At 43.4% G+C, this 16,404-nt stretch overlaps 1 protein-coding gene across 2 annotated transcripts in view; it reads left to right on the forward strand.

Moving 5' to 3' along the window:
* Positions 1 to 387: 387 nt before the first annotated feature.
* Positions 388 to 16,404, forward strand: part of BCAT1 (branched chain amino acid transaminase 1) — a 57,943-nt gene continuing 41,926 nt past the window's right edge. The window contains exons 1-2 of one of the 2 annotated variants that reach the window (XM_036400804.2): positions 388 to 540; positions 16,087 to 16,137. In XM_036400804.2, coding sequence (XP_036256697.1) covers positions 532 to 540; positions 16,087 to 16,137 — 60 coding nt within the window. In that variant the 5' untranslated portion in view covers positions 388 to 531. The remainder of the gene's footprint in view (positions 541 to 16,086; positions 16,138 to 16,404) is intronic. The other variant, XM_036400806.2, reaches the window with a different exon arrangement.

The following is a 16,404-nucleotide window of genomic DNA, read 5'->3' on the forward strand; positions in this document are numbered from 1 at the left end:
GCAGCAGGGAAGGATGATGACTGCCAGGTGTTGGTGTGTCAGCCCAGCTGGACCCAGCGAGACAGAGGAAATGACTCAGAACACCATGAGAGGCTGAGGAGAACGTGTCTCACTGAATTACAGCCCTGAATGTCTCCGCCGCGCACCATGCGGGGCCATTTTAGGGCGGGGGTGCCCCGGCTGCAGCGAGGGCTCGGCCCGGCCGGTGCTGCTCGGGGGGCGGTGTGGGTGGGTGCCGAGGGGCGGTGAGGGTGCCGGGGAGCGGCTGGGCGGGGCGGCCCCGGCTGTTCGCCGAGCTCCCCGAGCGCGCCGCCCTCAGCCGCTGATGCAATCTGAGCCCGGCAGCGGCGGCAGCAGCAGCCCCAGCCCCGAGCAGCGGCACCGGCGGCAGCAGCAGCCGCAGCGATCCGAGCAGCAGCAGCCCCGGCCGGCCCCGGTCCCGCGCAGCGCCGCTCTCTCCGCCCCCGGGGCTCGGCGATCCCGCTCCATCCCGGCCGGAGCCCGGCAGGACCATCTCCCTCTCCTGCCAGCATGAGCAAGGTAAGCGGAGTTTGCTGCCCAGATCCGTCCGTCCGTCCGTCCTTCCGGCGGCGCGGAGCGGCTCAGGGGCTGCTCCTCGGCAGCTCGCCGGTTTGTGTTAGCAGATTTTAGTGCCCCGATTTGTTCGTGCTTTGCAGGGGATTTCTGTCCCTGGCAGATTTGTTGTTTGAGATTCAGAGGCAGATTGTGTGTGGTTTTACCTCTTTCCTTGCTCTTTCATTGCAGTCACCACGTGTGGAAAGGAAATAATGAGAGGGGATGGAGAAGGGGAAGGCAAGGTGTATGATTTCCTTTGGGGTGAATTTCTTGTTTATGGGACTCTCGATGATTAAAAAAACCCAAACAAAACTGACAAAAAGACATCAAACCAAAAACCCGCGAAGGTGTCCTGGCAGACATCAAGCCTTTTTTTGCCTGTCAGTTTGTTAAAGCTCTTCTGTCTGCCCTTGTACTAAAATAGATTATGGGTAAAACCCAGTAACATGTGCTGAGAGGTTCTGAGTAATTTCAGAAGAAACTTTGAATCATGGAAGAGGAGTTTTCGGTAGCTAACACTAACGTGGCCGATGAGCATCTGTGGGCACTGTCGTTTTATAAATGTCATGTTTATGTTCTTCGGCTTAGTGACCTGATCTGGGGATTAAAACCAAGTCTTGCCGGTCAAGGCAAAGGGCACGGAGTTAGCACGGGCGCCTTTCAGCTGGACCAAGGGAGCATCCCAGCCGCGTTCCACCCTGTGCAGCAGCTCAGTAAAGCTCGGGTTAGAGGCTGGGAGCTGCACAGCTGCAGTCTGTGCCAGAGCTAACAGCTGAGGAAACCACGGCTGAGGTGTTAGCTTTCCTTAGTCACGGTAGCAGATGGGGTATGGGCACAACAGGTGACTGGTAGGTGTCTCCCCAGCCCCTCTGTGCTGCTGGTGGCAAGTGTTCCTCACATCCAGCAGTGCTGCAGTTGCTACTGCTGGTGCCAGGGCTGGCATGGACCAGCCTTGAGATGCTGTCCCAGCCCCGTTTGCCCTCCCTGCAGCTGGAGAGGGGCAGACCAGCCATGGCAGGAAACTGGTCTGAAACTACTCAGGGAAAATACCCAGGAGCTCCCCCAGCCACAGTGCTCAGAGACAGAATGGAGCATCTCAAGGAAGGGGCAGACTCTGTTTTGTATCACTTGTGATGTACCTCTTGTTTGTCAAGGAAAGAGGGCAGGGCTCTGCTTTCCAGGGTGCCAGAATTTGAAATTGTGATACTGTGAAAAATATCAAGGTAGAATATTAATATATAGTGTTCTACCTTTATATATTTATAATATCCAGCACCTGTCAGGAATGCTCTGGCCTTACATAAAAACTGAGTAACAGGGAAACCATACACCTACCAACCTGTCTGCTCAAAGCAGCACTGATATCTCATTGGGCTCTCACCTGCACAAACCCGACCTTCACTTTGTCTTTTTCTGGTCTTTGCTGTAGCTACAGCAGTAAAAGGACACTCTTGCCACTTGGAAATGATGTAGCCTTGGGCAAGTCAGAGTTGTCCGAGCCCTTTACCCTTTCCTTGCCTCATCTGTTCAGTGTCAGCTCTCCTGGGTTCTGGCTGTCACTGTGTGTTTGTGGAGCATGTATCAAAGGAGCAGAAAATTACAATTTGATTATCACCATACTTACATAAAACCTGATACATTAATAAATAACCCAATCAACAGCATTATTCCACCTCCTTGTCCCTTCATCTGGCCCTTCTCTCCTGTGTTTAGTCGCAGCGCTCCATTTTTCCTTGAACGATTTCCAGCTCAACCACAGCCCTCCCTTTCTGTGCTGTTGAAAGTAATGTATAAGAAATGAATTATGCCTCCTGTTTCTGCAGTCTCTGCCTTGTCCACTTCATGCACTGATTGTTCCTGACAGGCCTGGCACTTCTCTGTGATCCAGTGGATATGCTGGTTTTTCCCCATGGAAATTGAGCACTGAAATATGCTGCAAAGCCATAGGTAAAAGAGAAGATTGCAAAGTCAGGAGATAGCTTCAACACAACTGATATCTTGTTAAAATAGTCCACAGGCTGTATCCTTTGTTTAATTAGACAGATGAAAATAATTCAGGTGGATTTCATTAGTCATTAATTTATCCCTGGGAGGATAGTGTTAGGAAGGCAGGTAAATCAGTTCATTAATTGTGTAAACACTCAGGTGCTCTGCATTTATTCAGGCGTTTTAGAACAAATTAGGAGATGTGGGCATGGTAAAGAATTGGAACAGGCATTTTCATTGCTTCCCTGTGTTATGCCATTTTCTTAAATGAATAATCACAGCTGAATGTATAATGCTAAAAATTACCAGTGGGTTTGAGGGCAGGACCTTCAGTGTCAGAATGAAGGAGCCAGGCTGTAAATTCTCTCTGTAAAATTTGCACAATCAGCCTTGTTAGGCCACAGATGTGGGGACTGGCACGTTCACATCCCCACAGTGACACACCACGTTCTCTGTGCTGCTGGGGAAGCTTGTCTCACAGAGGCAGCTCTGGGAGCTCAAGGCACTCAGCACTGATTGTGGCTTTTGATAATCAGTTGTGGCTGCCCACATGCAACCATGGCTGCAGTGGAGCCCAAATGCCATCTTAAAAGCCTGGCTGTAGGTGGTGGTTGAGCATAAATCCAATAGTATGTGACCCTAATATGCCATCTTTGTAGTCATTTCCATGTTTGCACCTTGATGCCTCCCATTCTAACACAGGATGAAGTCAATGGGTGGCCCCATTTACCTTGGAAACAACCTCATTATTTTATGGCTTTACCCATTAAAGGTCCAGGTAAAATTACATCATAAAACAGAGCACCTTCTGCAGAAGGGTAATTTAGGAAGCATTACCATATGCTGTTGCAGAGGAAGATCCAGTGTTGCACTTACTGAAAGCACCCTTTGGTGTGTACATCAGAGGGCCCAAAACTTAACATGAGAAGAGTAGGAACTATCTTTAAAAATGATCAATGAGTTTTATCCATCTGGGGCTTTTTGTGCGTCTTGGCCCATAGTTTATTACTAGTTTTGCAAGCTAATGTCATAATACCATTCCAACAGAGTTACTCATTTACTTCTTCCTTTGAGGTCTGCAGTGTGTTTTGAGTTTTATTTTAGAATATACCTGAAACATTAATGAAGGGCAGCATGTAACTTCTCAGCAGGGGCACAGCTACTGCTAATTTGGTGTGCCTGTTAGAGCATATCACACACCATATTGATAAAAACATTTCTAGTAAGCACAGAAAAGTGTTTTCCTGGTATACAAACAGGGTTTAATTCCACAAGGTTCTGATTGGAATAATTCCCACTAGGATTCAGAGACATCATGTCCACTTGTTTAATTTCATTTAGATTGTTAAGAGTCATCATCTCTGTAATAAATGTTTGAATATGCATTACTCTTACTGAGAATGGAAGTGTTTAAACGTTTAGCACTCAGTTTGAAAGAACAGAGTGTGTTCAGTCTAGAGCAGGCTCTGGGGTGCTGTAGCAGCAGCTTTGCACAATCTAGAGGAAGATGATGGAGATGGGGTCAGGCTCAGCAGGGGGCTGTGTGGCAGGAGGGCAAGACATGATGGCATTAACTGAAGCATAAAAAGTTCAGATGGAATATAAGGAAAAAGCTGTCTCCACAAGCACGGTTGGGAAGTAAGTTACCAAGAGAGACTCTGCAGTTTCCATCCTTGGCAGCTCTCAAGACCCTGCTGGGTCAAGCTTAAGAACCTGGTCTGAGCTCAGAGCCTACCCTGCTTTGAGCAGTAGGTTGAATTAAAGACATCCTGGGGTTCCTTGCAGCCTGAGTTTTCCTGTGGTCCTGAGAAAAAGCTTAGAAACTAAATTTTTTAAAATTCAGTCCTAGTTTTTTGACACACCCAGTGGTGTGGACCAGCAGATATTTGTCCAGAGCCCTGAATGCTTGGCTTTTAACAGCACAGAGAAGTCTGTGTAAAGGTGGTGTTAAAAGGCACCACTGTAGGCAGATTGCTTTGCAGAATATATATTCTTAACATGTCAGTATAGCAGTATCATTTTCTTAATTATCTTGAGGAAGTCTGTGTGCTTAGCAGAAGAGATTAAGCTGGAAAACTATAAAGCACTGAATAAAAGGAGATATTTTTGATTTTTAGGCATGTGACCTTGAAATTGCTGCATCTGAAATACAGCCTATAAGGTTACCACACGAAATTGCATATTCTACTCTTATGTGATACAATTTCTTATCATCGTGCAATTAATTAAAAATTATAGGTAGTCCACCTAAAATCAACAGTAACAATACAATTTCTTTTGATGTAGAGTTTCTCAACCTCCATTAAAATGGAGGAAATTCTTAATCAAACAAGTATGGAAAAGAAACTTCAAATGTTAGCATTTACTGTCAAGTTATTGTCAACATAGCTGCCAGGTCAGTTGCTATGTAAATTTCTTACCAGATGCGTAATACAGGTTTTACTTCCTTGATTTTAAAGTTGGAAGAAACTGGTGGAGAGGCTAAGTTTTTGATCCTAGATGAAGAGAAGTTTAAGTATTTTTTTTATAGGCTGCATAGTTTATAGTTTGTTTGTTATAAACTGTCTTTATACATTTATAGTTCAGAGTACCATAATTATTTTTTGAGAACAGAACATGAAGATTTATTATCAAATTATCAACATCACAGTCCTGAATTCTCCCCTGTGGCAATGCCTGCTTAAAATTTGACAAACCTCTTCCTAATTGCTAGAAAGTATTGCCTGAAATATCGAGGGTAAAAGCTAGAAAAAAAATGAATCCGGATGAAGAAATAACCTTAGCACAGGGTGTTACTACATGTAGTGATTACAACAGGCACAGTTTGGCCACAACTGCATGTGTACATGCATGCAGAAAAACCCCATAATTCTATTGACATGCTCATGTATTTGAGGCATTTATCGCATTTATCCATCTTGAGTATGTCATCTGTGGTTTTAATATTATCCTTTATCTTTCAACAGTTTTTCAGAGACCATTTTTGGCATTTACAGTTTGATTCTCTTCTTGACACCTGAAGATAGAAGTTCAGTAACAGCGTTTATTTCTGATTGTTCACTAAGCTGAAAATTAGCATTTACAATTGTTTTCTTTTGGGTTTTCTATTAAGGTGGTGTGCTGTAGCGAGCAATGTTTTCATCATGTTAATTGGGAAAAATATTTCTTAGAGCATACATGCAAAATGAATATTTTTTCAGATGCAATTCTAAGCTTTTAAGAGGCTCAAGATTAGCTTCATACCTTCTGAAATGTGAAAAATATTGATGTTCACGTGCACTGAAGCCTCCCAGACCCTTTGCTCATGTTATAAGTGAGTCATTTGTCAGTTTAGATTTGTGGAGCTGAGCAGGGCTGTTTGATCATTGATACAGGTGTTGAATTGTAGGAGGACAAGCCTACACTACTTGTTATAGGCCAGTTTATTATCTTCATTTCCATTTCTTACTATTTCAAAGCTGTCATTTTTCTAACAGAGACTGCATCACTCCTGATTTATGTTTGTTACAGCTTTAACCATGCTATAGTTTGGGCAAAGGTCCTCTCTGCATTTTGTGTGCTTTGTGTGTGCTTAATGCTGACACCTCTACAAATACCTCATCTGTGACCACCCTTTTCTTCCAAGGCCACTTCTCATGTGCTGAGTGATATTTTGCTCTGAAATTCCCTGGGCAGCCTCCAGTTTGCTCTGGGCATTGTCAACAAATGATAGGGGATTTCAGATGAAGGACTTGCTCACATTGTTTAGAAAGGACGCACAGGGTAAGGCTAATACAGCCCCAGAATTTTGGAACCTTATAATCCATTATTTTTTCCTGTCATGGAGTTGTTACATAGCTGAATATATATTAAGTAGGTGGGATATCTGGTTCTGTCAGTAGTTTGAAATATTTTACCTCTTTTAGCAGATAACATGAACAAAAGTAGCAGTTTCTGGGTGTTATCTTGTTGTTGTACCACATTGAAGAGAGCAATGTGTGACACTGCAGTGATGCTGTAGTTGTGCCCAGCTTTTCCTGGCTTGTTAGTAAGCTTCCATGGGATTATTTACACTTGCTTGGTGGTGGTGCATAATGTTTATTACCTCTGTGGCAGCCTCTGCAACTCATGAAGAGTGTAAAACAATTAAGTTCTTAGAATATTCTGAGCTGAACATCTATCATGCAAATGTGCTCCCTCTCTGTTATTGGAACAAGAACATTACTGTAGACGATGTCCTCAAACAGTTCCCCAGGATTTTCCCTTTGGCTTAGCTCTGTTCCTCGTGCCCCTTACATCAAGAGAAAAGCTTCAGTTTCCTTTCTGCTTTGTTGAACTGTGTCCGTTTGAAACAGATCAGGGCAGTGTTTGAGCACACATTGAAACACACCTCACAGGGGTGTAAGGCAGGCTTTGGAGAGGTCTCCCAGTGCTTCAGACCAATTATGGCAGGCTTGAACCCCACTGGAGCTGGTGTGGGCGGGAGTTCTGCAGCCACCACCTGTGTGCTGTTAGGCAAGAACTGGAATAGGTTACAGCTGTGAGCAGTTAACAGCTAAACCTGTTGTAAATCAGTCATTTGCCACCTGTTCTTCTTCCTTGACAAGAGCTGGGATGGATTTGAGCTTGTATTTTCTGGGAATGAAGAATCTGAGTCCATGTTCTCAGAAGGCTAATTTATTATTTTAAGATACTATCTTATATTAAAGAATGCTATACTAAACTATACTAAAGAATAGAGGAAGGAGAAGGCAGAAAGCCTTTACAGAAGGCTAAAAAGATAATAATGAAAACTTGTGACTCCTTCCAAAGCCCTGACACGGCTTGACCCTGATTGGCCATTGAGTCAAAACAATTCGCTTGAAACCAATGAAACAATCTCCAAACACAGTCCAAAGCAGCAAAGAATAGGAGAAGCAAATCAGATAATTGTTTTCTTTTTTCTCTGAGGCTTCCCAGGAGAAGAATCCCGGGCAAGGAGATTTTTCCAGAAAATATGCCAGTGACAGATTTGATATTTCAGTTCCTGGGGAGCTGTGCAGACCCTGTTCTGGCACCCCAGTGGGTTTCCTGAAGCAGCTGCTGAGCAGGGTGAAGTGTGTCAGTGGGACAATCTGTACCTCAGTTTCCTGTTTGTAGAAGTAATGGATATTTCTGCCTTCTTTCACCTGGCTGTTGGGACTGTAGAGCCAGGCCTTGCAGTGAGAAGAGACCTTTAAAGCTTATAAATAATGAAGGTCTTCATTCTTTATCTGGAACAAGCAGTTCCAAGCCCACCGTCAGAAGAGAACACAGTATTTGCATTATTTCTGGAAAGAAATATTTGCAATATTTCTTGCTGTCCTTCTGGTCTAACAGTGCAGTTAAAAATGCATCCTGCTTAATTTTACTGTACATTCTTAAAATTTACGGTAAAATGCCGATTTAGTACCTGGCTTTTAGAATACATGAGGACAGGGAAATGTTAGAGAAAACATAATGAGCGCAAGCTTGTAGTAAAGAGCAAAGCCCTGCTACAGTGTTAGAGCATAAATGCTATTGCTTTCCTCTTTCTTGTTGCCAGTTTGATGGAGAAGATCTCATATCAAAGAACTGGCCCTAAATGCATTAAAACTGTGTTGTTTCTCAGAATTTAATTTATTTTGGTTGAGCCATGAGACACTGTCTAGTTAGAAAGCAAGCAGGTGCATTTTTAGGTCAGCTGGTTGCTTTAACATGTTTTCCTTCATGTTATTCTGGCAAACAATGCATTTGTTAAAAACCTGATTTCTCCCAAAATTGCTCTAGACTGGGGCAATGACCTGATTAAAGAGATACAGGATAACTTTACTGCATCTCTGAACAAGACCTACTTAATCACTGTGAGCCCTGAAATTGGGAGTCAGGGTCCTGCTGCAGCATGGTCCAGGCAGAGCCCACATCTGGGTGTGCATGGTTCGGCCTGCAAGCAGGGAAAGGGGCTTTGCTCAGACATTGGAGAGGAACAGCAGAGAAACAGATTTATAGGAGCAGTCTGAGCAGTGGAGCAGAGTGTCCCTGCAGGTCTGAGCCCATTCAGATCCCCAGTTCAGATAGCTGCTGCCATGCCTTATCAGCTTCATCTGTTGGACACTGCAGGGACACAGCAGCCTCTTGGGAAGCAGGGACAGGAACCACAGCCAGCACACTGCACAGAGTCGTGCTCCTTGTGCTTTTCAGCAGTGGCATTTGATGATGGGCTGTGATTAAATAGGCCATGCAGAGTCACCAGGGCTAGATGTGGTGTCAGCCCTGTGCACACCAGCAGCCACACATGTGCATTGCATTGAGCCAGTCACAGTTCTGTCATCTGTAGTGGCACTTAGACAGCACTTATGGTGGAAAAAGTAACTCCTTCCTCCTCCAAAAGCTCTTCTGTTCTCTTCCTCCACAGAGCCTTTGTTTTCAGTGTGCCATTCATCTCTCCTCAGTGTCTTATGTAAACCTTTATTCCAGTGCAGAATGGGCTTAAATGGGACACGGTCTGAGCACTCTGAGAATAGCTCCAAGTGACCCCTGACACAGGCCAGTGATTCAGGCCTGGCCTCGTGCTCCTCCTGCTGCTGCTGCTGCACTTATGGGCTGTGTCCTTAAAAACAGGTTTTTGTCTGCTAGCTTTTTTCTTTGGTCATGTCAGTTCTCATTTTGGAATCCATCACTGTCTCTGCTGTGGTTTGGTTGGGCTTTTTCTCCCCCAGGAGTTTTTAGTGATTTATTTGCAAACTGCAGAAGCTTTGGTCTCCCTCACCAAATTGTTTGCTTCCCGTTCTAAGCCCTCAGTAACTCCTCAGACAATGATTTGATTTGTTTCTGCTCTCTATGCCTTCATGTTATTTATATTTTTATTTGGTAATTGCATAAAGCCAATTGCCTTGGTCATCAGCTGCGGAATATGTGTGGCGTTTCAGGCAATTTCACAAATAAATTGCAAGCTACATTTTATGCATCTTTAAATCAGATCTGTCATTTATCTGTGCAGCTGTCTCAGAATAAAAAATGCAGTCAGTGTAACTGAATCTTCAAGGAAAATAAACAAATTAGTTTTTATTGTGCTTAGGCTCATCTTTTCTGGAACAACAGTGCAGTTCAAAATGCATCCTGCTTAATTTTACTATAAATTCTTAAAATGCCGATTTAGTACCTGGCTTTTAGAATACATGAGGAAAGGGAAATGTTAGAGAAAACATAATGAGCACAAGCTTGTGGTAAAGAGCAAAGCCCTGCTATAGTGTTAGGGGAAAGCATGCAGTAGCATTTATGGCCTTTCTTATTGCCAGTTTGATGCAGAAGATCTCATATCAAAGAACTTGGCCGAAATGCATTAAAACTGTGTTGTCTTTCAGAAGTTAATTTATTTTGTTTGAGCAATCAGTGTATCATGCAGCCATGAGGCACTGTCTAGCTAGAAAACAGGCAGGTGCATTTTTATGTCAGCTACATCCAGCGGGTTGCTTTAAGATGTTTTCCTTCATGCCATTCTAGCAAACAAATGCATTTGTTAAAAACCTAATGAATGCTAGACGGGACAAACAAACCAACAAAAGAGTCACTTAGAGCACTGCTCACAGGAGTTAGAGATGGAAGAGCTCCATGAGGTCATCTGCCTCTTCCCCTCATTGTACCAGGCTGTTTTCCCCAATCAGGAGGGCAGTAAACTGTGAAGACGGAGGAAATGGCACTGGGGAGTGACAGAGCAGCAGAAGGGTCATAGGGAGGAGAAAAACAATCCAAGAGCACTGTGAGCAGTGCCTTCAGAAATCAAGGTTAAAGGACACAGCTCCTGGGGGTCATTGTGAGGAGGGTTTCTTTAGAGTATTTGCCTGTTTCTGCTAATAGGAAAGAGGATTGTCTGGATGTGCAGGAAATGTATTAGAGCAAAGTGAGTAAATTGAATAAAGGGGCAGCACGCAGAGATTACAGCTGCCTTATGTCCTGTGGTGGATGGGACTGCTGGGAGGCTGACAGGGTTTTTCACCTGGGAAGGATCACACTTCAGACTCCATGGTGTATGGTTGTAATTCACAGCTCAAATTGTAAATTTTTCTGAAATACGTGACAAAATAAATTCAGCCTGAAGCTGAATAGATCCCTCATCAGGTTCTCCTTAGGGTTGGTTTCAGCAAATTAATTTGTTTTCTGTTTCTGCTGGTCTCTGTTCCTTTGGAGTTCTTGATAGTTCAGCTTGTCAAGCCCACGTTCTCTTTGGAATTCAGGAGTAGATATCCTTCACCTTCCCTAGCCTTGCTGTTGTTCAAGTGAACTGAGGCAAGCTTTCTTCTGCATCAGTTCAGGCTTTACTGAAGTTACTAAAATACTGATTTAAGCACTGAGTCAAAAATTGACATTAGTTCTAGAGGAGGTTTTTCACCAGAGTGCTGCTTGTAATGGCTTTACTTTGCAAATGTTGCTCTGCATTTATTTGTTCTTGTGGAACCAAATTTGTCTGCTTTTACAGATGTGATTCAACTGTAAATGTTATTAAACATGAGTCTGGGGTAGACTAGCTGAATATTTCTGCTTCTTGATAGCCTCTGTTCCAAGGCTTTTCTAACAAGCAAGTTGTGCTCATATAATCTGAATCGTCTTTTATTTAAGCCTAATAAAAACAGTGATGTTTGTTTTAAGAGGAACATATTTAGTTTTAGTCAGACCAATTAAACTGGTTTAAATTAAAGCCAATGAACTGCTCAAGTCAGGGATAAGTGCCTGCACAGTTTTTTAGACTAATTTAATTACAATGTATTTCAATTCAACCTTATTTTGTACAATGCAGCTGTCTTGTACATAAAACCTTTGTATTTTCTGTGCCCCAATGCCCTCACTGTGAGGCAAAATGATTATTAAATAGCGTGGAAGCCCTGTTTTTCTGCTACACTAGTTGCCTTGTGCTTTTCTTTGTTGTGTGCTGTCATTGCACAGCCTCTGTTTAACTAACATTAGTGCCAGCCCAAGGTTGGACAGGCAGCTACAGTGAGGTGAAAATGCCAGGCTGACAAGGCATCAGGGAGGATCTGTGTGAGGAGGAACAGTCTGAAAAATGTATTGGGAGTGCAGAAATTAGCACTGTAAATTGTGTAAATGGCCCTGCCCAACACATGGACTTTGTGGCATATGCAGGGTGGCACAGACCAGTGTTGTGTATGTTCGTGTTCACATACCTGCAGTATGGAGACAGGATTGAAGTGCTTTTATAGCTTTTGGCTGCCATAAATGAGCTTCTTAAGCTATGGAAATATTTCACAAGATTTAATAAATAAATAAAAAATAAAGATAAATTATAAATAAAAAATTAAATAAATAATAACTAACTAAAATAATGAATAAAATAAATAAATTCTAGTTGATACTAAAAATACTATTATATCACTTGTATGATATCACAAAATTAGCAAATTTTCTCTGACTGTGTGGGGTGTTTTCTTTTGGTTTTTTTGGGGGTGTGTTGGGGTTTTTTTTGGGTTTTTTGGCAGTCTTTTTGGGTTTTTTTTTGTTTGGTTGGTTGGTTTTTTTGTTTAGCTGTGAATGTTTTTTTTTCCTGCAAATTCATCTTTTATGTGATGTGGCTGCCAAATTGTATTAATGTTTCCTAGGGACAGATAAAAGCTGTTTTGAAGTCGTGGCAGTGTTCTTGCCTGGCTGTAGCAATACAGAATCTGTGGCATTTGTGCTCGTTGGATTGTGTTTTACCCTGGAGCAGGAGGGCAGCTCTGGTTTGTGTGGCTGTGAGTGACAGGGTACCTGTCACCACATGCCTCCTGTGGCTTTCCTGTGCCAGAGAGTGAGTCCTGGATTGGATTTATTGATCTGCTGTGTTCCTGCAGTCTGGCAAGGGCTCTCATTTCATTATCCTTCCAGTGCAAATTGAGGCATAGGATATTTCTTAGACACTTAGTAGCCCAAAGTAAAATTTAGTATAGTTTTACTATCGTATTCTTCAATATAATATAAGAACATAAAATACTAAATTAGCCTTCTAAGAACATGGAGTCAGACTCTTTCCTCCCCATGACTGGGGACCCCGAAAATACCACAGTGAAGGCACAGGAGCAGCTGAGCTACACTCATGCAGTCTAGGAACCCTGGGCAGTTTAGGGAGGAGATGGGCCTGGTTTTGTAGCAGGAGGCTGAGTGATCTGACTGCACAGAAGAAGTAGAGGAGGTGTGCCAGAGGCAGCAGGGAGAGCATGGGCTGCAGCCCCATGGTGCCAGGAGATGTTGGATGTGTGTTTGTCTAAGGCAGCCTGAGCAGGAAGTGCAGGAATTGAGTGTCCAGGTTTGGGACAGCTCTAGCAGAAGGGCAGGTGACAACTGTTTAGCCCAAGATTTGCCAGAAGTGCCAGTGTTCCATACACAAATACCCCCTGAGGCTTTTCCTCTGTCTTGTGGAAGAGTTAGGTTGGAGCTAAGTGCTGATGTGGGGAGCACTGTTATTCAGCTGAGAGCATTGGGATTACTCTGTCAGTGCTAAAGGATTTGTAATGGTCATTAGAGCGTTGAGGTCTTCAGTAAAAGTAATAACAGAATTACTGCTCAGCAGGTCTTTATTTCAGTGGTGTATCACAGTGGTTAAATGACATACAAACCCCATTTTTCGACCAAGTTTAATCTGTTGTAAGATTTTACACCTCATTCTCATACAGGCTTTACAGTAATGTTAAAATCAATGTGTGTTTTCAAAGGAAACCTTTGAAATACTCTTCTATTTCCTATAACATACACCACAGAGAAAACACTGATATCTCTACGGCACAACAGGAAATAATATCATGCTTGTGTGATTGTACAGCTACTTGAGACACTCCTGAGTGACTTTTGAGAAGTTGTTCACCCAGTGGCTGAAGTGTATCTTTAGGATAATATCAGTGTTTTAATGGGGGCAGGTTTAAATCTACCATGCTATTAAATGTAAAGGGCAAATTCATGTTTGGAATATCTCCCTTGGCAACATTGGGACTAAACCAGGGAGCAATTTTCCATATTGCGCTTTGCAACATGTTTCAGATTTGTAGGCCATGGAGCCATTACAATATGACTCTGTTAATTAGAAAGTAATTGTGGTATTTCTTTCTAGTGCTGGGGGATTAACTCAGTTTAATCTCAGTGTGGTTAACAAAGGCAGTTAGCTACTTGCTTTAAATATGAGTTCAATCTGTAAAAATTAATAATGACTTCATGGAGAGGAGGATTGGCCCCATGGCATGGCCCAAAAATTGGGCTGATGACTTCACTGAGTTCCATGGTAATGTTGAACTGAAGGATAATGTGATGGAGCCCCCAGGGGCTGTTCTGTAGGTGGTCTGCACTTCAAATTCACATGCAGGCTTGGTATCTTTAAGAAAGATCATGAAAGAGAAAATTAAACTGTATCCAGCTCCAGTCCTCTGTGCTGATGCCAGCTCTTGCTTTAGGGCAACTCCATGAAGCAGCAACAGGAAGAAACTGAAGCATAATGGTTGAGTACTTGTCAGTATTTGCTGTCACGAGTAATTATTATTAGCAAATCCAGCTTGGCATGCTGGATGTTAGACAAAAGCCAGCAGTGGAGCTGGAGCTCTCTGAGATATTTTTCTTCCAGAGCTGGGATGATGGCATTAGGATATTTTTCTTCCAGAGCTGGCAATTCCCATCCTGTTAGCTGGGAATCAGCACACTCTCCATCCTCATTCATTGCACTGCAGAGAAAAATCAGCTACCTCTATTCATCTGTGGAATGCTTCACTACTGTCAGCTGATGGTGTCAGGAAGGATTTCTAGGATTTTACCAATGGGTTTGGAAGTGTTTGGAAAATTACAGGTAAAGCAAGGAGTTGCTATTATATAGTGTCCTTGGCTTTGGGTGACACTTTAGTCTTGCTTGGGTCTGCCACTGTGCCAAAGTCTTGTCATTCTGGAGTAGAAAACCCTCAGCTTTAAGGCAAATAAACCATATTTTTAGTGAAGGATAAAGCATTCTGGGATATTGTAAAGAGATTTATGATCTCTCTTGGCACATTGTCTTTTAGGGCATAGGGAGGGTCCTGTAGCCATGATTGCCTGCCTTGCTTTAGAGAGTTACAAAAAAAAAGAGGAACAGAAGGGTTAAAGCTGAGAAGAGGCAGCAGGAGGGGATATGGGGGGCTCCCTGGGGGGAAGGGGAGAGGAAGTGAGATCTGCTGTGGCTGGGAGTTTGCCTTTTATTTTTTGCTGGTAGCAAGGCTGTGATCTGTGGAAGGTCCACTGAAAATACTGCTTCTTTTAAATTTTTTTAAAATGTTTACCATATTCCCAAGATCTGTAAAAAGGGAAAAGAACCATGTTACTTGCCTTCAGTGCAAGCCTGTGATCTGTGTGGTGCCAGCCATGGCCCCACATTTTGGTGGCTGCTGCGGGACAGGTGGCTGCTGTGTCCCTGACACTGCCATCCACCTGCACTAGCCCTCCCTGTGGGTAAGGGCTGGGATCTCACAGGCCAGCCATGAAAGGTTTTCTCTGCTTCTTTCCATCAGGGGATTGTACCTTTGATCTGGGGCTTTCCCATCTGGACTGGGAGCTCCCACCTGCGATGCAGCAAGGCTGAGAGACAGCCACCGAGTCCTTGAGAGACAGCACTCCATCCTTCCAGCTGTGCTCCCTAAAGCCATCATCCCAGCCATCCTCTTTCATGGCCCATCACCCCAGCCTCTTGCTCCTGGTGCCTTCTTCCCTCTCCCAAGCCTCTGCACCCGCTTCACCTTTTCAGCTCCTTGAAGGCTGCTGGGAAACAAGGAACCCTGGTGGGGCTTTGTCTCCTTTGTTCCATGCTGTAACTGGCAGGGAAGGTGCAGGTACTGCAGGAGGGTCCACAGAGATGCTGAGGTGATGGTGTGGGAACTGGGAATCTTATTTTTAGGTAGATGGCTTCCCTCTGTCTGTTATCCCTCTGTTGTTGAACAGAAAGATGCCTGGAACTACTGCCCCTTTTTTTTGTGTCTTCTTCCCCCCCCCCCCAGTTCCTTTGCAGAAGCCTGAAGTTCAACATTGTAGACAAAGCAAAATAATCTCATTATTTATTCATATAGGTGAGCATTCCTTATTAGTCTTTGTTTAATGAAGGATTTAACAAAACCAGTTCTTTCTTTTCTCTTGCATTCTGCCTATTCAACCTTCTCTTAAAAAAGGGAGAAGCAAACCTGTTAGGTAGATATTTTAGTGGAGAAACTTGAGTAAAAACCCAATTTATTTATTCAGCTCTGAATGAAAAACTTGTGATGTTGCCCATAACGTTCTGCACTACAGAGTGATGATCTGATCTAGAAAGTTATGTGTGTATATATGTGTTACATATATAAAGCCCTGAAGTGCAGTTGCATGAAATAAAGGAACTGAAGTAAAACTGAGAGCCCAGAAGATGGAAAGTTGTGCTAAGAACTCACCACAAAGTTCTTGCTAATACATTTACTGATGCAAAGGCTGCTGATTCAGTACAGTCTGAAATTAATGAACTGAATGTGTATCACCTTTCCTGCACTGTGCACTGGACTTGATTTGCTCTGGGTTTGTTTTTCCTAGGGCGGAGGACTCTCGGGAGAAGCAGGAAAGCAAATGACTGAATCTTTCAAGGTATGTGTCAATGGCCTTCAGAAAAAGGGGTTTTTCCATTGGATCCCAAAGCTGCAGAGCTAAGGATCACAGAAGGGTTCCAAAGCTCTGCAGCTTGGGAACATTATCAGCACTCCACAACAAACAGGGCTGGGACAGTCAGGAATGCTGAGCAGCAGCCAGGAGCTGACATGAAATTGCATCCCTCTCTTTTTATTTTAATCTTATGCCTAGAAATGAGCTCAGTTAAGATACCATTCTTTGCCTCTGCCTCCTTCCTGGATGCAG

Source organism: Molothrus ater, chromosome 5 (genome assembly GCF_012460135.2).
Source record: "Molothrus ater isolate BHLD 08-10-18 breed brown headed cowbird chromosome 5, BPBGC_Mater_1.1, whole genome shotgun sequence".
NCBI classification, from domain to species: domain Eukaryota; kingdom Metazoa; phylum Chordata; class Aves; order Passeriformes; family Icteridae; genus Molothrus; species Molothrus ater.